General features: G+C 41.7%; 1 protein-coding gene across 2 annotated transcripts in view; it reads left to right on the forward strand.

Annotated features, from left to right (window-relative positions):
- The window catches only part of myo1ea (myosin IEa), a 47,531-nt gene that overhangs the window by 12,766 nt on the left and 7,038 nt on the right, over nt 1-27,727 (forward strand). For both annotated transcript variants that reach the window (XM_070976284.1, XM_070976200.1), the window contains exons 2-20: nt 1,903-2,046; nt 3,127-3,216; nt 4,737-4,831; nt 8,095-8,182; nt 10,194-10,283; nt 11,270-11,401; nt 11,702-11,836; nt 12,128-12,260; nt 15,726-15,922; nt 16,038-16,118; nt 16,772-16,858; nt 16,957-17,040; nt 19,144-19,311; nt 20,279-20,364; nt 22,541-22,622; nt 22,801-22,907; nt 24,388-24,486; nt 24,828-24,972; nt 27,591-27,705. In XM_070976284.1, coding sequence (XP_070832385.1) covers nt 1,903-2,046; nt 3,127-3,216; nt 4,737-4,831; nt 8,095-8,182; nt 10,194-10,283; nt 11,270-11,401; nt 11,702-11,836; nt 12,128-12,260; nt 15,726-15,922; nt 16,038-16,118; nt 16,772-16,858; nt 16,957-17,040; nt 19,144-19,311; nt 20,279-20,364; nt 22,541-22,622; nt 22,801-22,907; nt 24,388-24,486; nt 24,828-24,972; nt 27,591-27,705 — 2,158 coding nt within the window. The remainder of the gene's footprint in view (nt 1-1,902; nt 2,047-3,126; nt 3,217-4,736; nt 4,832-8,094; nt 8,183-10,193; nt 10,284-11,269; nt 11,402-11,701; nt 11,837-12,127; nt 12,261-15,725; nt 15,923-16,037; nt 16,119-16,771; nt 16,859-16,956; nt 17,041-19,143; nt 19,312-20,278; nt 20,365-22,540; nt 22,623-22,800; nt 22,908-24,387; nt 24,487-24,827; nt 24,973-27,590; nt 27,706-27,727) is intronic.

Here is a 27,727-nt window from a genome sequence, read left to right on the forward strand (position 1 = left end):
GAGGATATTAAAAGCTTGCAGGCCCTCCTCCTTGGCCAAGTCATTTAGAGTTAATTACTAAAAGCAAAATGACTTTCCATTGGTTTATTTTGTATTGTGGTGTTACTTTGTGGTGCTTGATATTATCAGGGTTTTGCTCTTTGCTGTTTTTGTTTCATCTCCTTAATATTTGTGAGAGAAACTTACTGTTTTTTTGGTGTTTGTAAAGTGATAGTTTCCTCTGAACTGAAAGACCATGTTAGCCAGTGGAAGTTCAGAATATTCTCTGTATATATTTATTGTGTGTTCTTGCATTCTATCATATTATGTGCCATATGTGCTGTTTAATGTTGAAATCAACAAGACTGCATGACCTCTGCAAGTCAAAACATAAAGTAGGAAACCAGAAAACATTTTAGGTTCAAAGTTCATTCTTGACGTAGGAAATGGCAGTCGAGTAAAATACTGTTGTGGAGCTTCTGAACGTATCACATGATCTCCATCAGCAAATGCACTGGCCCCATTTCTCATAGAATTGCAGATGTTCCAGATGGGCGTTTTCTGAGCACTTTAAGTCTTCTCCTCTGTCTTGGCTTAAAAGCTGAAATCCAGTCTTGCACTTGGAAACGGCAGTTGGGTAAACAATTATGTCACAAACTCCATTTACTAGCTGAGCAGTAGTGGTACTACTATTACTGAGTAGAAACTGCAGCTACTTAACAGATCTTGTTTTGAGATTGTGTACTCAGCTGAATTTGCACGAGAAGTCCTTAAAGTGCTCAAAAATTAAACGTTTGCATTTCCATGAGAACTGGGCTTCACCTGCTAATGAAGGTCAAGTGAGATGATGGAAAACAGCTACTCCATGGACCATTTCTCAGCAGAGTGCAGCTGCTTTATATTTATTTTAATATAAAACATCTTTTAAGGTCTCATTTTCTTGTAAAGATGCACTAAAACAATAATTGCCTTCATTTAAGAATAAGCAAGACTAAGTGTCTGCAGCCATGCTAGTTGCTCTGTGTGGCTAACATCAACATGCTAACAAGGTGCATTGTTTAACCCATGCACCATCTTTGTTTTGTGCATCTGTCGTTGTTCAGGTGAACCAAAGAAGTAAACTGACATCGCCATCCAAATGGATAAATAAATAAATATGTGTTTAAAAGTGTGTTATCTACACAGATCTGCTGCATTAAGGAAAGTATCTTGCTGTTGAAGTGTGACTGAATGAATGGCTTTTTTTTTTTTTTATTTGCCTTGAGTGGTATTGTTTAGATTGCCACTCTGCTCCTTCCTCTCCCCACACTTCCTCACTAAAGAGGGAGGAAGTGAAGAGTTAACTTGTGTGTTGACTAATGCTCTGGATGCTCTCTGTGGCTTTGAGTGGTTCTCCATCCAGGAGAAAGAGACTCACAGCACATTGTGACCCTCGTCCACAGTAGCCAGACAACACTGACTCATAGCGCATGATGAATGACCTCAGTTCTCCGGAGACTCGCTCAGCTAAAACAAAAACAGGAATGCAGGGAGAAACCAGATTGTTAGGATGTGGATAAAAGTTGGGTCGGAGCATCTTTGACACCTGGACAAATAGCACAGAGTACTTCTGGAAATCTGACTGAGCACTAATGCAAAGTAAACATGGCTCATCATACTGCTGGGATCAGAACACACACAAATGTGCACGCTTTGACTTTTCATTGCTGTAATAATAACCATGTTCCCCTTGGCTTTCATTTAGTCTGGTTATCTCAACAGTGTGATAGAAACCGCACTACCTCAGCCTCTGAGTGTGCTTTACAGCTCAGTTCATTCATGTAAGCAGTGCCTCTGTGTCACCTTGATGTCAGCCTCTCGATTAGTCCACGCCATCCCATTGTGTCCTTTTGATTGAGCTAACAATTGTATGTTTTGTTGCAGGGGAGCCGGGGGCACTACCGGTACCACTGGCAGAGCCACAATGTCAAGCACAGCGGAGTGGATGACATGGTGCTGCTCAGCAAGATCAATGAGGACGCCATCGTGGACAACCTCAAGAAGAGATACATGGATGACTACATCTTTGTATCCTTTTGCTCACAATCGCAGATCGCACTCGGGTGAGAAATAGCTGAGCCTCGTCTCATCCCCGCTATTCCCAGAATAGCTGAATGGTCATTCACAGCGTCACTGATGCAGTGAGTAATAGCTCAGTGCTGGGAGGTAACGCCTTCCTACAGAGGCTCCGCCGTGTGCAGGGGGCAAAGGGCCTCTCTGTGCAGACCTCCACCCAAACCTCTAACTCCTGCTCCTTCACCAAAGTCTGGATTTACTCTAGTTTTATCTCACTGTGGTGCAAAATGCGAACAAAACAGTGTGAGAAATAGCAGATTGTGTAATGGAGAAAATCTACAGTCTTTCTGAACCTCTCTTTGAGATCTTTTTTATTTAAAATGGTGTGCTGGGAGCTCTCATTTTCATACAGTGCATTGCACAAATGCCAGGTTTAGGTTTTCTAAACTGCAGCTGTGGCCACACAAACACACACAAGCTTTTCATGACGTGAAATGAGTCGATGAATGAATGAATAACCCCCTTTGAAAAGCAATGCTGAGTGTTCACAAAGCAGCTCATTACATAAACTTCATCCACGCTCTGGCAGTGCTCAGGATTATGAAGTTTAGTACATGCTGGCAGTTTTCGGTCCGACATCTCTGAGTCAGGCCTTTGATTTGGGTCAATAAATAGCCCGTAACTGTGAGGTCTCCTTGCCAAGGCTGTGGGTCACTGTAGGCCACCCACAATAGCAGCTTTATTTGCCTTGAGCGACGTTTTGGCTTTGGGGCATAAAACCTCACAGTGTTACATCGTCGGTCTATTCTCTGTCATTTGTAAGCTTTGGATACTTATTTAGCCTCTAGCCTGATCACTAAATACTCCACTGTTGCCCTCTTGACGTCATGGGAGCCTCAGATTAAGTCATTTCTTTCCTTTACAGTTTTATAATCTTTGTATAAAAATGTAATTTAGATGTTTTGAAACCCTGTTGCCATTGAAAAAGGAGTATTTTATATTTTTTACACTCCCAATAAGAGGTGATTTTTATCGGGTGTTATTTGTTTTGTTTGTCTTCACTGTGTGATCTTTAATGTAAAACCTCATCAGACATACATTGGGCCTGTGCTCATCTCCGTCAACCCTTTCAAGCAGATGCCATACTTTGGGGAAAAAGAGGTCGAGATGTATCAGGGCGCAGTAAGTATGATGCTCTATGAACGAAGAACACATTTCAATGGCTTCTGTTCTCTGGAGCACTCAAACCGGAAAACTTCCTCCCATACTGTAAAAGTACTGATGTGTCTGGGGGTTTAAGACGGCAACAGTCTGAAGGACAAAGAGTTTGAAATGAGCTGGGTTAGTTGCAGTGCGAACTTTCCAGCGGGCTGGCACAGATGTTGCTGTCAGAAACTTGACTCTCAATGAGAAGGCTTGGCAGTACCTTCACAGAACAGCCTGTTCGAGTCTGCCTCCTCTCTTGGCCGGCCTGCTGAGAGTGGGCTTGTCTCCTTAAGCCAGGAACACACTGAAAGACTTTTCAAATCCTAACTGACTGTGAAAACACTCTGCATCACACATGCCAAATTTAACAGTTTGGCAGACTATAGTTGTACATAAGTGCACTGGGTTCAGATTTGCATAGTGTAATCAGCTGAAACTACAGGGCAAAGTTCAGGAGTGTTAGAGACAATCGTGAAGGCGCTGACTTTGCAGGGCAACAGATTTAACGGAAGTGGTGAGCTGCTGTGTGCAGATCCCTGTAGACTTTTCACAGTCTTTAAAATCAGTCATGGCCAAAGTGGCGTTAATATGTAAATTATTCTATGTTTTTTTATTGTAAACAAATCCAATGAAAGACCAAAACCAAATGTGTTAAGTCTCCGTAGCGTCACCGGCAGGTTTTGAAGAACCACCTAATTCAAAAATGGGCAAAGAGGCGGAGCTGAGGCGGGCAGAATGAAGCCTGGTTGCTGAAATCTAGTGGCTGTCTGTCACTCAAAGCAGGCATGACCATAATTATGCATAACTTTAAGCCTTAACATCATTTATACGAGTGAGTTCTATAAAAAATCAACCCTGTGCAGTTGTCATGAACGGGTAAATAAGCTAAAGATACCAAAACTGTTTTTTGTACCAGAATGTTAGCACGTTTATTTCTGCTGTCAAGTTGAGCATTTTACTATGGAGGTCTATGGGGATTGACTTTCTTTTGGAGACAGCCTCAAGTGGCCAATCAAGGAACTTAAACATTGACCTCATTATTCAGCCTGGAAGGTTGCCGCTCGGTTAATGCATCTCCCAATACTTTACAACTTCCCTACCTGTCTCAGTAATTTCTTCAAACAGATGGGAACTGCAGTGTTTGGCAAACATACTTACAGTATTTGTTGCGGACTATTTTAAGTGGTGGATTAATACACATTTGGCAATAAAGAGTATTTACAGCAGCAGGGTGCTGTATGAGGGATTAAGTCAAAATAAACTGCACTGTTCATATTTATCTTATTGCAGAAATATATTCAGCTTTGGCTACGCAGTCAATAATAGTTCATAAAATAGATTCAGTCTGTTGTTGGTTTTGGTCTTTTTATGACATTTGTTGGCAGTAAAAAAAATTATAGAATAACACCAGATGCATCCTTTAATGTGTTCCTGGCTTTACTTTTACAAAAGCTGTTTGACCATTGATTTAATTCAATTATTTTGTCAACTCTCAGGCTCAGTATGAGAACCCTCCTCACATCTACGCTCTGGCAGATAACATGTACAGAAACATGATGATTGACCGCGAGAACCAGTGTGTCATCATCAGGTAAGAAACGCTGATCATTCTCCACCTTGTTAACACATCATGAACTAATGGCATGTGACAACCAAAGAGACAGCAAAGTGTAAATTCTCCTTTCAATATGGTAGGTCTTAAATTGACTGAGAGGTCCTTTTGTTGCTCAGCCCTTGTGTCACTGAGTCAAAAGCAGAGGATGGGAGAGCGTGAGACACAAAGGCTGGAGATAGAGATCTGTACAGTGTGATCTGTGAGGTGGGAAGCGAGCAGAACAGGTTCCACCACATCATTTGGTGCAGCTGATCGACAGAGAGTGATGTGTTCCTGTGGTGTTTTTCCAGCATATCATTTTTAAATGAAATGCAAATTAAGCAAAAAATATGAAAATGTTCTCTTCAAAAGAAAGAAAACAGGAACAACACCTGCATGATTCTTGGCCCAGAATAACTCTCTCCTTAACTGTGGGCATTTTCAGCTGCTTTTCCAGCCTGTTTGAGTTTGCCTGTGAACGATTTCGAGCTACAAAGCTGCCGAGAGAAAAGTGTGGTGTCATGATTGAGGCTTTATCCTATGGCCCAGTCACCTGAGCAGCATGGTTGCTATAGTGCTTACCTCATGATGAATGACCCCTGCTTCAGCACTTTCGCCCGTTGTTTGGACAGCCAGCAGTTGCGAGTTCAGTTTCCCACATAAAGGCACTGAGGTAGATTTTGTGATCGACTAAATCAGCAAACAAAAGCGTGGAAGTGGTTTTTATGATGAACTAGGTCTCAGCAAACAAAGGCAGCTCTGAACTGCTGGCCAGGCAGTGTGGTCAGCACCGGCCTGTGTTGGCGCTTTTTCACATTTACTAAGAAAATGTGTGAATAAACCACACAGGGCCAATTCAGGATGAAGAGGTGGAGCTTTGACCAATGTTGCTGGGAATTTGTGACCTGTTTTTCCTCTTCATTTAGTTTATCTACTTACCCTGTGCTTACCACAGCATGTGATGAGTGTAGCTATCCCTAGACATCTGGATCAGACATTAAAAGGATGAACTGGAGCAGGTCGGGTTGGACTGTAGGATGAACTGCTCCCCATCAAACTATTAGATGAAATCAGAGCTGTGACATCTTTCAAAGGCTCAACCAAATGTCATCTGAGATCCAACCGCAACTGATCAGAAGTACACAACCACTCTTAGCTGATGATGTCATCCCACCCGTGGCTCTGACTGGTTTTAGTTTGGTCTTCACAGGTAGCTGATGTTGCCTATTTATTGTGTTCATTCAGTTTTTTGTCCGGCGTCTTTGCTGATTCATGGATGTAGTGTTCCCCGCAGCTGTTGGGCATGATGTCATGCACCACTCCAGTCTTTTCCTCCTTCCTCCCCAAGGGGCCGAGGGCAGCAAATGAATTATTTTAGGTTAAAAGGTCAATTGGTTGTGCTGCTTTGAAATGGCCCACCCAACAGTTCAGACACTGTATTGTACCCACAGTCTGACGTCTTCCTCCAGCTGCCTGATGTGCGGCAGATCAGAAACAGAGGCATTTCAGCAAACACTGACTGTGTTAGACTGTGTTTGTCAGACAGTGGTAAAAGGGGGTGAGGGCAGCCTATAGATGCAACCATAGCTGTGTCACTATATCATATAAAATTCAACTTAAAAACAGATGGACACAGGCCCCTCTAGTTTGAATACAAAGAGAAGTCCCATTGTCGCTGAAGAAATCTTGAACATACAATACTGAACGAGCAACTTCAGCTAGTTCTGTGGGAATGCAGTGCATCTTATTACATTTAAAACCACCAGAACTACAAGTCAGCGTTGACTGTGCATCCTTCTCATAGCTGATGTCAGTAACAATTTATGAAAGTTAATGCGTAAGCCTCTGCATCTCTGCATTGCATTGTCTAACTCATGTCCTTGTTTGGTTAATAAATCTTTGTGGAAGTTAACAATGCCTTCAGCATTTCAGCGCCACAACAATGAGACTCGCCCTTTTTTGGGGGGGGGGGCTCGCAATGGGACTCTCGCCACAGCTTGTGTTGAAAATAGCTCTTCAGAGAACAACTTTCCTGAGGAAAAACAATGCTCTCAGAATGAGCTCTGGAGGTTGTTCTGACATTAAAAGTAAAGCCACAGCTCAGCATATCAGTTTTCTCTTGTTACTTGAGGAGTGAGCAGTGGTGGAAGAAGTCTTTAGATCATGTACTTCAGTAAAAGTACTCATACCACACTGGAAATAGTCCACAAGATAGAGCAGTGCATTCAAACCTTACTTAAGTAGAAGTATGTACATATTAGCAGCAATCATTTGTTCTGAAGTGCAGTATTTGAGTAAATGTACTTAGTTAGCCCAGACAATGCAAAGGGATTTGGAAGAAACTAGGAGGTGTATAGGTGGAGGGTTACATCCATACAGAGACTGATGTGTAATATAGTGGCTCCCATGACTTCCTCTGGCAGCCACTAACAGTCTGCAGCTGTGTTTCTCACAGAGGCATTACCAACCTGACTCTACTTTAAGGCACAGTAAGAAAAAACAGACTCCACTGTCATCCGCTGCCAAGCCACATATGTCAAAATAAGTATGAAACTGGCAAAGTGAAAGGCAAGGAGGAAAATAGACAGGGTGAAGGAAGGAGATGAGGGAAAAATCTGTCAATGTGACAAAACAGAATTAATGTCCTTATTGCTGCAACATTCATCTGCCCCAGATGTGCCGTGGCCTAACACACACTGAGCCTCTGAGTAGAAATCTGCGTCTAGTTGCACATTTTGGTTTGTAAAGTCAATGGACTGTACACGCATGAAAGCAGGAGCTGGGACCTTCACCTGTTTATTCAGCAGGTTCAGTGTAACCGATACCTTCTATGTAATTTGGGCGGAAACATGCATAGAAAAAGGCAGACGTGCACACCAAGTTATACATAAACCTGCACATTGGTGCATTGTAATTGTTCTTAACTGTCGAAGGTGTAAATGTTTGCATTGTCTTAAAACACTATGAATTCGATCAATAGTTGTTACTTGATTTAAAGCAGGATTTTGGGGGCCATTAAAACATTCACAATAGCAGCACATGAACATGCAGCTGCTCAAAGTAATGAAATCACTGGTGCTCCGCAGCGTGTCGTTAAAATACCAAACAACCACCCAGGTCTGCATCAATCACTCAACTTGGCATCTGAGCTCGGGTGTCACATGCTATTAGTCAGTTCATCAGGCGGATTTGAATATGACTCAGATGCCCAGATCGGATGTATGAAGAAACATGTGCATGAATTTTTATTTGTTATTCAGTGGAGAGAGCGGCGCAGGGAAGACGGTGGCAGCCAAATACATCATGGGCTACATCTCCAGGGTGTCGGGGGGCGGACCCAAAGTGCAGGTAAGAGGAGCTGCTTCTTTTCTTTTAGGACAGTACAGAAAAGATGCACGAGATGTTTGAGATTCTTCAGATGCTGAGCTGCAAAGATTGAACGATAACTGGGCAGTAATCCAGTTTTTAAGAAGCGAGTGCTGCAGTTATGTGATGCACAATTTTAAGATCTGAATTAATTAATTATTGCTGAATGTGCTGATGCTGAAATTCAATGTAAAATGATGACGGAAGCATTTACACACTTTGATCAGTGCAATAATCATTCAACGAGGCAAACTTTAATATCTTCTTCAGGTTGAAGAGGGTTGCAGGTGCTTTTTCTAACATTACTGTTTTACCAAATATTCAATTAATTTAAAGTGTAACATTTTCAAATTAATGGTTATCCTTCTACATCATTATCATAGTAACTTCTTAGGTTTTATTTTGCCCTTCTGACTTGTAACAAAGTGCAAATAACGTAAAGTCACTGCAGAGTTATATGAAATCAAATAACCTGTTGCTCCTTCATTCCTGCAATTATTCCTCTCCTTAGATCCAATCCTCCTCTTATCATCCTTATGCTTATAGCCCATTATCAGCCCATCAGCAGCCTCTTATTCACCCAGCCCCCCTTCAGCCATCTGGCAGCCCTCAAACCAGCAGATGTCCTCCTCCTAAGCTCGATAAAGATCTAAAGTTTGACGAGGAAATGCCTGGGCCATGATGGCAGTCGGATTTTTATATTTAATCCAGTCAGAGCTGCTTCCACCAATGCAGTGTTAGAAATCACCTCCGGGCTTTAGATTCAACAGTAAATCCTTTGTGTTATACAGCACTGTTGTTGTTTTGAGTGTTCAGAGTTGCAAGTTGCAGTACGAATGTATTTCTACAAAGTCTGGACACTGTGTTAGATATAGAATAAAGAAACTTTTTCACATATACTCAGTACTTGAAAACAGTACAAATATAACATAACATATAACATATTTAATGTTTTACCTCATCAACTCCATTGATTTTTGTAAATACAGTTGGGACAGGAGCAACTAAAGACTAGGAAAGATGTGGAATGCTCCAAAAACACCTGTTTGGATCATTCCACAGGTAAACAGGCTCATTGGTAACAGGTGATAGTATCGTGGTTGGGTATGAAAGGGGCATCCTGGAAAGACTCAGTCGTTCACAAGCGAGGATGGAGCAAGGTTCACCACTTTGTGAACACATGATTGCATAAAGGACATTAATACATGCACTCAGGGACACTTTGTAAAATTTTTTACACAGCATCATAGGTTTTTTTGGAATCAGGCTTGTGCACTTCTAAAGCTACTTAGGAAAATAATTTTCTTGGTATTGTTTGTTCAAACAAATGTGGCCGTTACAATGGACACAAACACAGTAGTCTAGTAGTTAGTCTCCACCTCTTCCAGCTCCTGTTCTCACATGGTTCCCTTCAGCCTTGCACACATTGTCCGGTATGCTCAGTACAGCACATGCATTCTTATGCAATGTGTTTATGGTGTGTGTTCACACGTGTGTGAGAATAGTTTTGAATAGATAATAACTCCCTGCCAGTAACATGTTCGTTCATCTGTCATCTTCACAAAGACTAAGAAAAGAAATACAAGTTATGGATATAGAATATTAGTTTTGAGACAATGTTGGACATGTGATCTCACTTTTAGTAGTTATATCTTGGATTCAGTGTGTTTTGAAGGTATTCCATGGGTTGGAGGAGTGAAATATGAGAAGTAGTAAACCAACTGTATGAGTGTGACATGCAGTGGAAATTTAGGAATGAAAAAAAGATTCCAAGAAATAACTTCCACTCGACTTCTGTGTACAATAATGGAAGTGGAGTAGATTTGTCTGCTTCACTAATTTAAACCTCTGACATGTAGATGGCTCACAGGAAAGATAAGTGGAAAGTTCCTCAGACGTGCACGCCTGTTGGTGTGAAGGGCACTGCCTCTGTACCTGCTGCACAGTCTGTCTGTGACGTAGCTAACAGCTCGTTGCCTCCATCTCCTTGCAGCATGTCAAAGACATCATCCTGCAGTCCAACCCGCTGCTAGAGGCCTTCGGTAACGCCAAGACTGTGAGGAACAACAACTCCAGCAGATTCGTAAGGCTTTCATTTCATGTGCTGGCCCTTCCACTTTTTATGAATCAGGCTGCTTTTCACTGTGGCTCCATTCATAACTGGTCCGTGTTTACTCAAGACAACTAAAGATATAAAAGACAACAGGCAAAAGTTTAAATGAAGAGAGTGAATTTGAAAATCTTCCTCCAATTGCACGTTTTTTACAGCCTCATTCTTCTTGCCTGTGCTTATGATTTGCAGTGCAAGTGAGGACGAGTCTTGGAGATCATAACATAAGACAAAATTAGAAGAAGCCGCTCACATTGTAAATCTTTAACTGTGTTGCTCAGACATAAATACATCTGTAGGTACTACTTACACCGGAATAATTTGAGGACTCAACTTTTCTGTGGCGCACCTTCAGATCCAAGCTGAGACTTTTGAAAACAAAGATTTGCACTAACAACTTTTCCTCTGTTTTGAATTTTGAGGAGTCAAACCTCATGTGTGCCCTGGTTAACCAGAGCTTAGTGCACAGAAAGACACACTGAACATGTAGAACCGCTGATGCACGTCCTCTGCTTACAAAGGCACTTGCTCAACAAGGACTTAGAATTAAAGCAAAGCACATTTTAGAAGATGTATTTCCTCTGAACTTTTCCAGCTGAGTTTAGTGGTTAAGAGTTCAGCTCAGCGTACAAAGCAGTATTATCTCTGGGACATTTTTAGAACCAGAAGTTTTGGGGAAATGAATTTGGTTTGGCGCTAATGGCCTGAGATCACTACTTTTGAGGTGCTGTCTTTGAATAAATAGTGTCTCTGTTCGCTTTTGGGGCTGGAACAGATATCACATTACAGGCTTGTCTGGAGAAGAGAGCAAGACAAAGAGCAGGATCACATTTTTGTATAAATGCACCATCACCACTAGAACAGCCAGGTGCCAGTATCTCAGATCTTATAGCTCTGGCTTTAAAGTTTATTGCAGCCCGAATCCCGTACTGAAAAACAAACATGCTTTGATCCATCAGGGGAAATACTTTGAGATCCAGTTCAGCTCCGGCGGCGAACCAGACGGAGGAAAAATCTCCAACTTCCTTCTGGAGAAGTCACGTGTCGTCACGAGGAATCCTGGAGAGAGGAGTTTCCATATATTCTATCAGGTGAGACAGCATTTTTTTGTCCATCTGAAGAGAGAACGGGACACATTTGGCTGGTGAAGGGAGACTGTGAGGGGATTTCAGGACACATTGGATTAGACCTGCCATTTGGCTGCAGGAAGAGGGTCAGTCGGTTTTCATTGCGGATGGCTCGAGGTCCCTGGAAGAGATGGAGTTCAGTCAGAGCATACAGTTTTCTTCACATGCAGTGAAGTGGAGCACGGCGTTGAAATCTAAACATGAAAATGTATAAAATTGACACCAGTGAACCACAATACATGTAGACGAATTTCTGCTCTACAGTTGATAGAAGGAGCCAGTGGAGAGCAGAAGAACAGCCTGGGAATCACAACCCTGGATTACTACACTTACCTCAATCAGTCTGGTTCCTACAAAGTGGACGACATCAACGACAAGAGTGACTTCCAGGAGACAATGGTACGGTCAGATTCCCTCTGTTTAACCAGCAATAACTTCACACCCTCAGATATGTTGTGTGTGCCTAATCTCATACCAGTGTTCATGTGGCTCGCAGTCCTCTCTCTCTTTACATTCCTCTCTCTCCCTGCCAGTCCTCTTTTGTTTTCTTTCCCAATGATCCCCTCCTGTTTTTGTTTACCAGTGAGACCGCAACAGGAGTAATTAGAGGACATGAGCTAGGTACCACAGGAGTGAGTAAACCCACACTGCGGCCCTGATTTAGCATGATCTTTTCCTTTGCTTTCCCAGCATGCCATGGATGTGATTGGCATCTCGGCGGAGCAGCGCGCCATGGTGCTTCAGATTGTGGCTGGAGTCCTGCACCTTGGAAATATCACTTTCAGGGAAGCCGGCAACTATGCTGCTGTGGAGAGTGAAGAGTGTAAGTAGGCTCCCACCAGGAGCTGAACGCGGCCTCGTTTTCTGTTTAATGTGGTTCACACTAACACAGGTAGCAACGACCAGAGCTCACGTTAAAACTTTTATGAACATGAAGCATGGGCTATTAATAGTACGCCTTTGACTTTTAGCTGGGATGGACGGATGAAAAATAGGTTTATGATTATGTGTGTGTTGATGGGAAGAGGACCTAACTGCTAGTTAATGTTCCATGTTTCCCTCCCCTTCAAAACACTGGTGTGGTTCGCCTGTTGCTGTTCAACCCAATCTTGATTGTGAGAGAAACATTTTTTAAGTTATAGGCAGATAGCAGTTCTGAGGGAATATAAGGCCATATAAGGCATTAAACTACATCAAGCCTTAGATTATTACCAAACAACTAAAAGTCAACAGCCATGCTACGCTAGCAGCCGTAACAAAGATGGTAAATGTTGGCTCTCTTGCTTTACGTGGGCACAGCTCTGATTTGAGATGCTGCATGCTAACATTCGCTCAGTAACAATGCTAACAGAATTACAGTGAGTCTTCTAAATGCATTTACGGTCTGTGGTCTTGCTAGTGGCTCTGTGAGGCCGTAACCTACTTAGGCACAACAGCACTGATATAGCGTTTAGCTACATGCTAACGTCAGCATACTAACATGCAGGTGTAGAATTTATCATACTCAACTTCTTAATTTAGCGGGTTTGCATGCTAACATTTGCTAATTAGCACTAATCACAAATTACAGCTGAAGATAATGGGAATGTTAGACAGATTCTTTGTCCTGATGATGGTGCTGGATGAAATGTCAGGAAAATCATCTGTATTATTATGATTCATCCTCTGGGGAGCATGAATGTCTGTAGCAGATTTTGTACCAATCCAATATAGCTGTCAGGATATTCCTAGGTCGAGATATTTGGTTAAAACTTTGCTAGTGGTGCTAGAGGAAAAGTACGGGGATCAGTAGGATTCATCCTCTGGGGAGAATGAATGCACAGAAATCGCAGCAATCGATCATACTTGCTGAGATATTTCAGTTTGGAGCCCAGTGGTGGATGACCAGCACTGCCATCCGTAGCGTCATGTCGCTGGTGTGGCTGAAAAGACACAGATACAGTTCTGTTGTTTGGAGATTAAAGACAATGATGCTGATGTTCAGGTTGAGACTCCTTCTTTTCACTGTGTTCTTGCCTTTCCTCTCTCATCAGTGTCCTGAGCTGCCCTTCTCTGCTTGGTTTTGGAGAATATTTCTCTCTCACCACTTTCACTCCCTTAAGTTTTATTGTGTTAACGCAGGGCTGCAGCCAACTGTCTGGAATAATCCAGGCCTCGCTAGATTACCAGAAAATAAGACGCTGTTATTGAATGACTGCAAGAGCCTAAACTACTTGGAAAAATACTTCTCCTTCTGTCCCCTTCCCTCTTGCCTTCTCCTGCCTCATTTTATTCTTTTTTCTTTTCCGTTCTCCTTCCTTCTCGTGCTGTTCCTGTATGATGCAGATGAGAGTGCAGTTGCCAGTGTACAAAGCCTCGGTCTGTTCTGTGCAGACGTAACAACAGCGCTCCATAATCTCTGCCTTTCCTGCCTTCAGTCTCGCTCACTGTGTGCTTTAACCGCAGTGTGTTGCACATGTTCAGACCCTGCCTCCCGTATGAAACTACACGGGCCAAGTTCTCATAGACATCAACTTGCAGTCAGCAGCAAGAGTACGTCATCCCTTGTTGAAACAAATGTTGAGACTATTTGTACAAATCATTCGGACGTTATTTGGCTGGTTGGGCCAGTTAAAAGAAACTTGATCTTTACAGTGATGCGCTCTTTTGTAAAAATAACTATTTCAGGATCTTGTGCTTTTGAATAGAAGAACTATTTTTGGTCTTGGCATTAGTCACAGTTTGGTTTTAATGGCTGCGTCATTCATGAAACCTTCGGTACTTTTGGAAACTTTGATTTGAACCTGATTAGAAATCAAAATAAAGCTCCAGGGGTTTGAAGAAGCCTCGTCTGAGTAACATGAGTTTGTAATGACTTAATCTAATGAACCTGTACAGGGGGGTCCACTGAGTAAAGAAGGTTCTTTAAAGGAATAGTTTAACATTTTGTGAAATACATTTATATGTTTACAGATACAAGTTTTTACCCTTTGGTTTTTGTATGAATTATACAAAAAGATATAATGTTAGTTAATGAGTTTTAGAGGTGCTAGTAGGTGGATTTTGTTATCTTGTTTTCTTGTTATCAATAGAAAAAACTTACACACTTTAGAAGTGAATCATCGACTGACAGGATCATCACATCTCAATTGATCAGTGAAGCCACATGCTTCACATGTCCTCTTGTCTGTCCTGAAAACACTCGCTCCTAGTCCTCTCATTGTCCACAGCTACTTTGACTAGCAAATTTCCTGCAGGGGGAACTTATGTGAGCATTGTTCCCAAAATTCACATACACAGTGTTTGTGAAAGCCTCCAGGCCGAAGTATACAATCCATACTTTTCCTGCCGAGCACAAAGAATGACTTTTCCTCATTATTTAAGCAGGCGTATGGTCAGTCACACCCTTCTGTCCCAGAAGGGGAGCTACTGCAGTGGTCTAATGCATTCCCAGACGCAGTGAGTCTGCAGGCCTGAGAGCCATTTCCTTTTAGGGGAAGTGAGTCACTGCAATAAGGCAGGGAGGGGCTCTCAGGGGAGAATATCAACGCCAGGTCGGGACAAATGATCTGTGGTGTTCTCAACACAGACTCTTTTTTTCAAGGCTTAGCCCAATGCTATTCTTCTTTTTAGCATTCAGCTGTAGTTCAAAGCTCATCTGCAAAACTCTGAGACGAGGATGTTTAGTTTCAGTGGTTTTAGCCACAGAATTGCCCTCAATTTTGTGGCTTTACTCCACAGAGGCATGCCTCGTGATTATCAGCAGAAGCTTTTCTGATTTGTGAAACGTTATGAGAGATTGATAAGAGTAAATGCAGTGCAAAAGGTACACTGGAACACTGGATTCACAGTGGTTCTCTCTGCTATGCAAAGTTTACATGAGGCTGCCTTTTGAATGAATGCAGTCCTTCATGTTAATTTGCATACTGGTTTATATCTATAACAACAGTATCTGTGTTGTTTCAGAGCACTACCCATATCAACATGCTGCTTTATTTCTCAGTTTATCGTAATAGTACAACAGCATGAACCTAACATACCATAACAGTGTCAGCTAAATGAAATGCAAATAACAGTATATTCTTTATCCATTAACCTGGTGATTGTGGGTGATGATAACATTACATTATAATGTTATATAATATAATCTATTCTTAGTGGTCATTTTCAGTACATAAATTCATGCAGAATTATGAAGACTGTCCTCTCCTGTACAACACAGATTCAAAATGAAGTTAGTAAAACAGCCTTTCTTTACTGTCCCCCTCACCTCTTCCATCCTTCCATCCTTTCTCTTCTCTCTTAACAGTTCTAGCCTTTCCTGCGTTTCTGCTTGGAATTGTCCAGAACCGTCTGAAGGAGAAACTGACAAGCCGGAAGATGGACAGCAAATGGGGAAACGCGGTGGAGTCCATCGACGTAACACTGAATGTGGAGCAGGCGTGTTACACGCGTGACGCCCTCACCAAAGCCCTGCATGCACGAGTGTTTGACTTCCTGGTCGAGGTACGATTGCGTGTTTGAACAGTTTCACAGTGCAAAGCATCGACACATGTAAAAAAACAAATCTGTGACAGCCTATAATAAGCATTTTTTCAGTAACACAATCCTTTGATTTCAGTCCATCAACAAAGCCATGGTGAAAGATCATCAGGAGTTTAATATTGGAGTGTTGGACATTTATGGATTTGAAATTTTCCAAGTAAGTGTTTATTGTCGTTTCACAGGCTGACACACGGCTGCTGGAATTTTACTCTACAGCAACACGTGAATTAGATTAACAGGCATTAAGTTTGAGCGTTTAAACAGATTAAACACAAAGGATGAGACTGATTTATACAGTATGTAGATTAAGTCCTGTCTCCTGATTGAGACAGCAGACCTCAACATGCTTTTCTAATCTGATTACTTGTTGATAGGATTGGACAAACAAAATGGAAATATTTTTGTATTATTTTGGTTTGTAGGAGCTCTGGAGTCCTAATGTTGTGTACACATTATCAATGTGTACCATGACACTAAATAAAACTGTCCTCTGATAGCAGTATCTAATCACCTCCTCCAGCTTCGTCTGTCTTTTAGTTTGAGGGTTTTCTTTTTGTAAACACAATGTCAGAAAAGGTCAGCTGCATTTTGCTGGCCACAGGTCATTAGACAGGAAGCTGCAGAGCACCATCACACAAGGCTCAGGCCGAAGGTCCAGTGTATGTGCTGTGAATTGCACAATGGGTCCCTTCCTTTAATAACTCCCACTCCAAACAAAGCCCATTGAACTTACAGGATATCCATCCTCCACTGAAGATAAAGTTCACTAATCCTGTATGGATTGTATTAAACGTGCTGTCTCTTCATCAGAAAAATGGATTTGAGCAGTTCTGCATCAACTTTGTGAATGAGAAACTGCAGCAGATATTCATCGAGCTGACTCTGAAGGCCGAGCAGGTAAAGTTCCCCCCGGGTTTTTTTTTTTTTTTTTTTTAATTTCCACCCTCATTCAATGTTTTATGGTCTGACTTTGATCTCTGGTCATGTCTTTGTAGGAGGAGTATGTGCAGGAAGGCATCAAGTGGACTCAGATTGAGTACTTCAACAACAAGATCGTTTGTGATCTCATCGAGAGCAAAGTAACTGAATCATCCAGTAAACAAATAATGAAGTAAACAAACTAGAAAGTTTGTACAATGCTAAGGCACAATCCTTAAAAGTTTTTACTTTAACAGTAGAAAATGAGCATGTGAATCTGGAAATTCATCAAAAACACATACAAGTTAAACAGTTATGGATAGAGCTGAAACAATAAGTCAATTAATCATTTAGATTCCATCCATCCATCCATTATCTATACCGCCTATCCCTTTCGGGGTTGCGGGGGGCTGGAGCCTATCCCAGCTACAATGGGCGAGAGGCGGGGTACACCCTGAACCGGTCGCCAGCCGATTGCAGGGTAATCATTTAGATTATCAAAGAAAATTAATCAGCAACTATTTGATAATTGATCAATCAGTGTTTTTGAGCAAAAATGTAAAATACATACTCTAGTTACACCTTCTGAAATGAGTGGATTTCTGTGTCTTATGTCAGAGTAAACTGAACACCTTCAGGTTTTGGACTTTTGGTCGAACAAGAAAGTATTTGGCAGATGAATCAATAAGCAAAATAATCCACAGCTGCAGCTTTAATCATGGGATACATGCGCCAGTTTTTTGTAATTGATTAGAAAATAGTTAAAATGTATTTAAAATTGATTTTATTCTGTCATAAACAACATAAACAAAACATACTTCTGCAATTATTTACAAAATACACAGATTCAACCCAACATGTGAAGACAAAAAATATAAAATAAAATAAAGCAAACTATAAATAAGAAAAAAAAACTTGATCAGCACGATGGCAAATAGAGCTGAAAACAACCATCTTTGTGGAGGTAATAAACGTCGTTTTATTGAGAGAGAGAGTTGTTAATCTAAAAGTATTATTATTCCCGGCATCAATTTACACTCATAACAAACTTGGATATGAATGCTTTTTTAATGATAAACATTTGTTAGTTTTATTATCCTCATATTGTAAACTGAGTTGCAAGCTACCGCCAAGTTTTTGCTCGGTTGCCATGGCTTGCAGCTTAATATCCTCAAACGTGCCGACATGCCTCTTAATTTGATTTATCTGTCCCACTGAGAGGCCTAATCCATGAACTCTACAACAAGAGCTTTAAAACAAGCCTCCATCTGAGAGGAGCAGGGGATCTGTATCAGTGGCTCTTTACACCCAGCCCACTTTAGTTAATCCAGTGACAACTTTACATGTGTCCCTTCAACAGAAGCCTGTGTTCTCTGAGTTAGAGACACTGTTACCACTGTGCAAACTGAAGGCCGCTGATCAGTGTAGGACATAATGGAGTCAAATGAGGCCGTGTGAGCGAGTAAAGCTGCTCCACTGTTAGATTTAGATGCATAGATTATACAATTTATAGCATGTGTTGATCTCACGTGGCCTTTAGATGCTTAGCTGGTGTAAAAAATGTGTTTGCTTAAGAATTTTTTTTTTTAGGATCTAATTTAATACTGAAAAATGAAGCAAATGCAAAAGTGCCAAAAACTGCAGTATCCTGAATGGCCACTCGAGGCTGGCTTCAAAAGTGAGTCAGTCCCCATAGACCTCCGTATTAAAATGCCTAGTTTTACAGCAGAAATAAACATGTTAACTTCCTGGTACAAAAAATGGTTTTGGTCTCTAAAGTTTCCCCATTTCTGACAACTGTACAGGGGCAATTTTAAATCTCACTCATTTAATTTATATTAAGTTTTAAAGTTATGCATCATTATGAGCATGGCCGATTTGAGCGAAAGCAAGGTTACAGCAACCAGGCTTCATTTGCTTGCCTCAGCTCCACCCACACTCCACCTCTTTGCCTATTGTGGTATTTTAGCTGGTAATCACAAGTAGAGAAGCTGGATCCTAGTGAATTTTTGGCACTTTTCTCATGAATTACTTAAAAATATTGTTCAGTTATCAAAAATGTTGCAGAATAATAATAATTCAACCACTTGGTAAATTGTTCCAGCTCTAGTACATGAACCCCAGAAGTATATATTTCAGTTGGACCTAAAAATCCAACAGAAAAAGGTCAAAAACAAATATTCAGTTAACTTCAGATAAATCAGATCTCGTAACTTTAGAGCCAGTGATGATCTGAATGTGAAATATCTCCCCTGTGATCCCAGAATCCTCCTGGCATCATGAGTATCCTGGATGATGTGTGCGCCACCATGCACGCTGTGGGCGAGGGGGCCGACCAGACCATGCTGCAGAAGCTCCGAGTCCAGATCAACACCCATGAACACTTCAACAGCTGGAACCAGGGCTTCATCATCCACCACTACGCTGGCAAGGTCGGTCTGAGTGCGCTCACTTCAGGCAGAGTTTGGTCTATTGTCCACTCACAGCTGGTTCCACCTTGTCTTTTTATAAATAGGACTTCAGTCTGTTGTAGTGAGAAGTCATTCATGTCTCATATTAACATCAGATGTGCTGAATGATGCTTGAATACTTTGTTTCACACAAGAAAGTTTGTGATGTTCAGTAGACGGTCTACAGAGACCTCCATACTTTGCCTCAGTAGGGAGCTGACAGCAACTTCTGGAAATAGAAACTTATTTAAATGTCATTTTTTATGGTGTTGGTAGTGGAGCTGTTCCTGTTGAGCCCCACTTGTATGATCTGTCATAAATACCAGTTACACAGCTGGTACTTTAATTCTGGAGTCGGTGTCGTCATCTCCGTCCTCTTTAAGTTTTTCCCGTCTGAACCAACACGCCTCCTTTCTCTTTCTTTATCCATTTATGGTTACAGTCCCTCCCCTTATGTAACAGTGTCTAACAACGTCATACATGTTAATCGGCCTTATTCTCTTTCTACATTGCTGTTGTTTCTTTATGCATTCATTTTCATTCTGGCGGTCTGGGCCTAGGTCGTCCCGTGTCATTCTCCAGATGTGTGGTGGCCTCAGCCTGGCACACATGCCGCAGGCTTAATGAGTCGTGCCATAAAGACTTGAGGGGCTCCCATGACCGGGCTCAAAACATTCCTCCAGTCTCAGCCTGCAGTATACCAGAAATAACGTGGTTTCATTTATATACTTTTAACCGCTGCTGGTTTTATAAGGCAGCTAATTCTGGGAAGGTGTAAAGCTTGCATCTGCAGCCCTTCATTTTATATTCCCATGAAATTCAATCCATTGACTTGGGCCAGAATACCTCTTCTTAATTTTCACACAGGTCTCGTCTTTCATTCTGCTGGAGGTTTCAAACAGTTCAACCTCGTCCCCTTTGGCTCTCCCTCTGTGTGTCTCTCCTCCAGGTGTCCTACGATGCGGACGGTTTCTGCGAGAGGAACCGAGACGTCCTTTTTACTGACCTCATTGAGTTGATGCAGAGCAGTGAAATGTAAGCAACTCCTATTTGTGCATTGCACCAACATGTGATGAGGATTTCTATGGTGCTCACTTAAAGGGAGTTTTCTGTTGTAATGCATGTGGTCATAATTGAATAGATCTGAATGAGAGTTTGAGACAGTCCAGTGCATCATCACAGACGTGTGCAGGGCAGGGTAATGTCATGCTCTCTGTCCTGAATCACGTCTGGCGGCTGTCCATATGTGCGGCTTTTGGGGTCTACCCAATCTGGCCTAACAAATGCAGTCTCCCCGCGGGGCTGCATTGTGCAGTCTGTTCCCTCTGTGTTTTTGATTTCTTGGGCTTTCTTTGTGTCAAAGTGGCCATCTGTGCAAACAGCCTGCATTGTCTGTGTAACCCCTGCAGGCCTCAGCCACTGCTTGCCCCCTTTGTGTGCATGTTTTGTGATGCACGAAAGCGGTTATGTCAAAATCCCATTCACGCACGTGCTGAAAAATATATGCATGCACTTTACATGGCATATAGACACACAAAATACACACATAGATAAAAGAGTTTGGCACAGTCGCACATAAAGGAAGCCTGAGAAGGAAGGAAGCCGCCTCATTCCTCAGAGCAGCAGGTCTAAATAGAGAAGAAAGGATTGACCAGTATTGTCAGCTGGACAATATTAGCGGACTTTTGCTCTATTTGTACACACAACCTGCTGATCTTTTCTTCTGTGTCCATAGCCTTAAGTCAGATGTTTAAAATCAAACAAATACCAACGTGGGAGAAAGCCAGAAAGGCGGTGAAATTAGAAAAATATCAACATGAAAAAACACAGAGAAAGTAATGATAATAAACACAACAGGCGGCGACATAAGCAAGTTAAAATAAGCCGAATGCTGAGCAGTAGTACGTGTCAGCTTTAGACCAGGCCTGACAGTCACCACATTTTATATGAGCTTTCAAAGCAAGAGCAGCCGACAAAAGGAGCTTAATACTTGGTGCCTGAACGGCACATGTGGTGATCGCAAAAGTGTGAAAAAAGCAGCGTTGAAGATCATGACTTTACATTATTTTGCTTTTCATTCATGAGATAATCTCGACAGGCTTCTTGAATGTGGAGCCTTTAAATAAGTCCTTCAGAAGTCTTCAATGTGCAGCAGAACCGCTAAGAAAAAACTACAAGACACCATCGTTAATTTCAATTTACGGCTCTGAGTGAAATGTTGGCGTCATTCAGTCTCACGGGAGAGCTTCTGCTCCATCTATAAGTGTGGGTGTAGCACTTTTCCATAATACAGCAACTTGCTGAAACGAGCATGTGAGACTTGAGTAAGAACCAAAAGTCCAGATTGATGAGATACTAAATCATTGTCATGAATGGCGACATTGTGGTTCAGTCCACAGCTGCAGCAGCCTTAAACGTACCTTTGTCACTATTAAAACCCCCACTTTCCTCTCTTTTATCCTTGAGTATAAAGGTCAGTGAAAAAATTAAAAATTAACCTGCAGTGTGTGTTCATCTGCTAACTTAAAGGAGCTCAAAAGCGCAAAGCTGCGCTGCCTTTCCTTTCCGTCCGAGTGCCCGTGTTCAGTTGAGAGGACGTGGAAACTTCACAGATATCTGCTACATTCTGACCTGCAGCAACACATCACAGTGATGATGGTGATGATGTTATAAAACACTGTAGCGATAAATTCAGGAATAAATAGAAATGTTATTCCGTGAAATCCAGTGTAGATGAACACTGGTTGTTATCATCCATACAGTCAGCCTTAAAGTGAGACGTTTAAGGTCAAGTTCACTGCATTGACATTGTTTTTTATTTATCCTCTTATAGGGCCATATTTTAACCAAAAGCAATTGTATATTTTATTTAATTCAGCATGTTGTCAAATAAAAGCATGCATTCCTCTATGCAGAGTGGCCATGTGCTGCACAGAAAGGTGTTTGTACAAATACAGCACAGTGTGCACACACACACATCTCTTGTTTTCCCACCCGCCCCCCACTCAGACCTTCCTGAGCGTTTCAGGAATTCAAACCAGTGACCTTAGTCAAAGGTCCTTGGCTTTTTAATCATTAACTGCATTTTTGTTTTTTGCTGCCTGGGAAACTTTACATTGTTTTTTGGTCTACCACACTTGACACGAGGATGATACCGGCCCCGTCAGTGCTGGTCCTAACTCCCAGTCTCTTCACTCGTGTCCTCTTACAGTGCCTTCATCAGAGCACTGTTTCCAGAAAACCTCAACGCTGAAAAGAAGGGTCGACCCACAACTGCTGGCAGCAAAATAAAGGTGTGTGTGTAGCTCTCCCTCGGCTTTATCAGGATGTTGGAAAGGATCGTGTGTGTGTTTGCTGTCCTTTAGCAGTCAGTCAGTAAAACACTGATAATTCAGCCACAGTATTTTGTGTTTTCATGAGACATCATCATGATCATCTTTTCTTCATCCTTGTTCTTACTCCACTCCTCAGAAACAAGCCAATGATTTGGTGAGCACGCTAATGAAATGTACCCCACACTACATCCGATGCATCAAACCCAACGAAACCAAGAAGCCCAGAGACTGGGAGGAGAGCCGGTGAGTGACTGTGTCCCATTGTTCTCATTGTCTCACATGGCTCCAACTGTCCAGAGCCTGTGCATATGTCTCAAACACTACACGCTTGCAAAAAGACACATTTATCAAGGGCTTTCCTCCTGCTTATAGCGAAGTGCGAGAGGCTGAACACGTTGTTTGTCACATGTTAGCTCTGAGCAGGAAAGGCCAATTATAAACAAAGATTCTTATATCGGCCATATTGTTATTTCTTTTTAAAAAAAACTTATATTTTACTCAATATCTTATTATAGAAAAATACACATGCTTTTAACATGTTTTAAAAAGTATGTTAACTTGTGTAAAAGCCTTAAAATCTCCACATTAACACATGAAACTAGCAACAATCTAGTATATTTACAACATGTAAAAATGGGTGAGATAATGTAAAATTGACTAAAAAAAATTAAGTTTGAGCAGGAAATGAGTTCAGCTGCTGTGAGAGAAGTTTGATCAGAGAAAAAGTGTGGACAGTACTCATGCATGCAAAGTGGCTGCAAACAAAATCAGTGCCACTTTATTCTTGCTGTGCCCCTCCAGCCGATTCCCAAAAATTCATTCATCACAGCAAATTATATTTTGCACGACCTCTCTTTGATTTAAGTCCAAATTTTCACTTTCGGCCTTTTGATAAACGCAGCCTGGGTCTCTAACCTCTCTCACACCAAAGGTAAACACTGCATCATTGTTCTGCTCTGATCTGCCTTTTTTGGATATTTCCTGTCCATTTGAAGACCCGAGTCATGTGAGACATGTTACAGATGAACCCCCCCTTTTCATCCCTTTGTTTCAGTTTCCCACTCGTTCCTCCCTGCTCACAGACTTTGGGCATTACATGTTCAGCTGCAGTGCTGCTGTATTGTTCAGAGCCTATAACCTTCCTGTTGTGAGCAGGACACAGGGTGGCTCATTAATTAGCACCGGAACTGCTGTTTTCACAGGAAGTCTGAGTGTACTAAGTAGTGCTTAAGGTCTTTGTTTGGGGTAAAAGTCAGCAAAACGTAACGGTTTCGCATACAATAACCTGTGATTATCCCTTCCGCCAGTAGAGTGGGAGCTTCATGTGCCATATACCTGCTGAAAGATCTTTGAGTTGAAGTAGATGAATCACTCGAACCACCAATAATAAAACTAGTTGTGGGTATAAATCAACATAAATTATATTCGGATGCGTATTTACTGGATGTACATACGTTTTGCAGGTTTCTTCACACACTCTGTTACTATTACATGCATTATTCTCATCAGAACAAAACCTTATAAAATGAAGGTGGATGTGAATAAAAGGAGGGGGAGGGAAACTTCCATCAATACAACACTACATTCAGAGGGGAGATTCTGTGGGGAGCACGTAGTAATAAATCCTGTTTTACTCCAATTTTAATGCTGAAATGAGTCATTTTTAGGCAGAAAGGCCAAAACAGAAAGAAGGTTTATCCTCATGTTGATCCTGGATTTTCAGAGTGAAGCACCAAGTGGAGTACCTGGGTCTGAAGGAAAACATCAGGGTGAGGCGTGCTGGCTACGCCTACCGCAGAGTCTTCAGGAAGTTCCTCAACAGGTGACACGCCTCACACTTACACTGAGGTCATATTTATACATCTGACTGACTGTGATATTGTTTCAAAGTAAAGGAGCTCACCTGATAGATATATAAACAGCCAGAGACAGCTTCTCTATCAATGGTTTCATGAACTCTGTGAAGCTGAGATCAAACATTGAACATATTGTCTTTGTACTGTTTTCAATTGAGCAAATGATCACATTCTTTTTCATTTATTTTATGCAGCATCTGAACTTTTAAAGAATCAGAATCAGTGTATAAAGCTCCCATCCAAGCCCATGGGACACCCCCTCCTCTATGTAAAACGCTTTGTCTCTGCTGAACACTCTGGTCCTCAGGTACGCCATCCTGACCAAAGAGTCGTGGCCAACGTGGCGAGGAGACGAGAAACAAGGCGTCCTTCATCTCTTGCGGTCTGTCAACATGGACCAGGATCAGTTCCAGCTTGGACGTACCAAGATCTTCATTAAAGCCCCTGAGTCGGTACGTTTGTCTCGCCTTCAAACTGTCACAGCCTGTTCTCACACTTTGCCCTTTAGAACCTCATATGAGACATACAGGAAAATGAAACATAGTGCAAAAGCAAAACTTTTTCACGCGTTCTCCTTGTGCAGATGTAGAACTCAGATCGCATGTCAGAATGCTGACATGCAAGAAGCCTTTTTGTTAGTGGGGAAAAACCTGAACTCAACATTTTTAAACTAAACACCATAAAAGGGCACCAGTGTCCCAAATTGTGCTGGAGTCCCTGTTGTAGGGGAGGAGATTGAACCCGACCCTTGTACCACGTCAGCACTGAGTCAACACCGCTCTGGAACTAAAACACCAGTACGGGCTGTGGTTGCAGAGTTTGGGGGGGACATCGTAAAGGCTTGTCTTTTTCCACCATAACTACTTTTTTCATGATTCCTATGAAAGCAGCGCTTGTGTGAAGCCTCTGGCTTATTAACATTTGCACACATCACGCACGAACGAGCGTGCACGTGCACACACACAGAAGTATGTTTGTAAGCTAACACACAGACATCTTAGTTTTAATTCAGGTCTTACAGCTGATCCTGAATGCCTTTACTTATTCATTGCAGCCGCGAATGCCAAGAGCCCCCATCCCCCACGCCGCCGGACTGACAGTCTAAGTCATTGAGGTGTGCTTATGAAACGCAAATATCACACAGGGCAGGCCGCTGAAAAGAGCTGCCAGGCTTCTCAGACAACCCTCTCTGTCCGATAAGACACTCACCCCAACTAATTAGTTGAATGACTGAGGCGTTTTTTGTTTTTCTTTCTGTTGGATGTTATAAGCGAAGTTTGACGCTGAGCCAGATGTTCACGACGAGTTTCTCCTTCAGAGTGGTGATGGATGAGCGGTCGCTTACTGTCTGTCAAAGCTCTCACATGAGCTGTGTGTGAAGATCACAGAGGCTTGTCCTGAATGTGGGACTCAGTTTGAAAGTGAATTATTGTAAGCTGTTTTGACATTTACGACTCCTTGATTTCTGTAGTGATATATATTCGTAATATTCACGTTTGTTGTAGTGATATGGACTGAAAGATTTTTCAATTGGTCCAACATTAGAAGAAAATAATCAGTATCAACTCTGAGAATCAATCCATTGTTTGGCTATTTTTCAAGAAAGATTGTTTGAATTTAATGGGGGGTTTTTTTACTGTTTTGTGTCATAAATCCTTTTAGGTTTTGGGCTTTTGGACAAAAGTCATTTTATTGACACTATAATGTTGTTAAATGCAGATATAGGGACATTTCTGAATGTTTACTAATGTACAGTATTTGTTAGCAATTATAACTTCTCCCATAAAGACATCTTTTATATTATTACACTTCTGTTTCACTATATTTTCAGTAATCACTTGTTTTAACACAAACCTCCATTTATGGACACAGTATACCTTCATAAATGCTAATAATCTGCTTACAACTACATTATAATGTGTTTTAAACCTTGTATTAATCTTTGTGTATTGCATACAGCTGCTAAATGAAGTGCTGCTTAATGATTGATTAATCAATTCATTGTGTAAATAAAGGATTCATTTATTTCTAATGACAATTATCGTTAGTTGTAGGTATTACAAAGTTTGAATAGTTTTTTGTTTTTGAGATCCTGTTGACTTTAATTGGTTCCTGTTTCAGCTAAATGCATCAGCAAGTCATGTTAATCAAACACTCCACCCGCTGTTTGTTCTTGGATTTGTCACGTTGGAAGTTCAATCAGGCATCTGGTGAAAAACACTGAAGTCTCAGTGACTAACTGGTGTCAGTGTCTCAATCAGTGACTCAGTGCGTTCATCTCCTCGCGGCCTTTGTGGTTGAAGTTTGATCTGCTGTGTGTTGGTGTTGTTTGGGGTTTGTTCCTGCCCACCGTCACACTGCGGCCTGTGGCCGGCCGTGCAAATGCCAGGCATGTTACAGCAGTGGGCAGGATGTTTAGTCTGGCAGGGAGGGCAGAGAGTGTGATTGCGTGTCTAGAGGCCCATCAGGAAATGACAGGGATTGGTGAGAGGACCGGTGGTCTCTTGGCCCAGAGTCAGCTCTTTGTGCAGGATGTGGTGAAATGACTTAATGGCCAAAGAATAGAGAGTTGTATTCATAATAATAAGCGTTGTATTAATTATACAAAACAACGTGTTGCTAAATATTATGTAGGTCAAATAGTACAAATCAAACATTTGAAAGTATTTCAGTAAACCTAATACAAAGTATCAATAAGTTATCAATACGCTATCCTCTTTTAAAGGATAGATTCACTTTTTTTCAAATGTGTCCAAAGCAGTACTCATTGTTATTCCTTCTGTTCTACTAATTTGAATCAGCAATGAAACTGAGTTAGTTAATTCATAAACCTGTTGTCCCTGCTGTTAGACAGCCGCCCTGCCTGTCCAGCAGTGACGAGTAAAACCTCCGTTCTCACACTCTGTTATCAGAGAAATTTGGAGCAGACATTTGGCCGTGTGTATTCAACTGTACGCAGGCATGTTCAGAATGCATGTGCGCTCATTCCTTCCATTCAGTCTGCTCAGGTGTGTTTGGGTTTGCGCACTGAGGTATGCCAGTCTCTTACTGTGTGTCTCTTTGTCTGCAGCTCTTTCTGCTGGAAGAGACAAGGGAGCGCAAGTTTGACGGCTACGCCAGGACCATCCAAAAGGCCTGGAGGAAATACGTAGCCCGCAAGAAGTATGTCCAGATGAGGGAGGAGGGTGAGTAGAGTCTCTACAGCTT

This window comes from Chaetodon trifascialis, chromosome 1 (genome assembly GCF_039877785.1).
Source record: "Chaetodon trifascialis isolate fChaTrf1 chromosome 1, fChaTrf1.hap1, whole genome shotgun sequence".
Taxonomy (NCBI): domain Eukaryota; kingdom Metazoa; phylum Chordata; class Actinopteri; order Chaetodontiformes; family Chaetodontidae; genus Chaetodon; species Chaetodon trifascialis.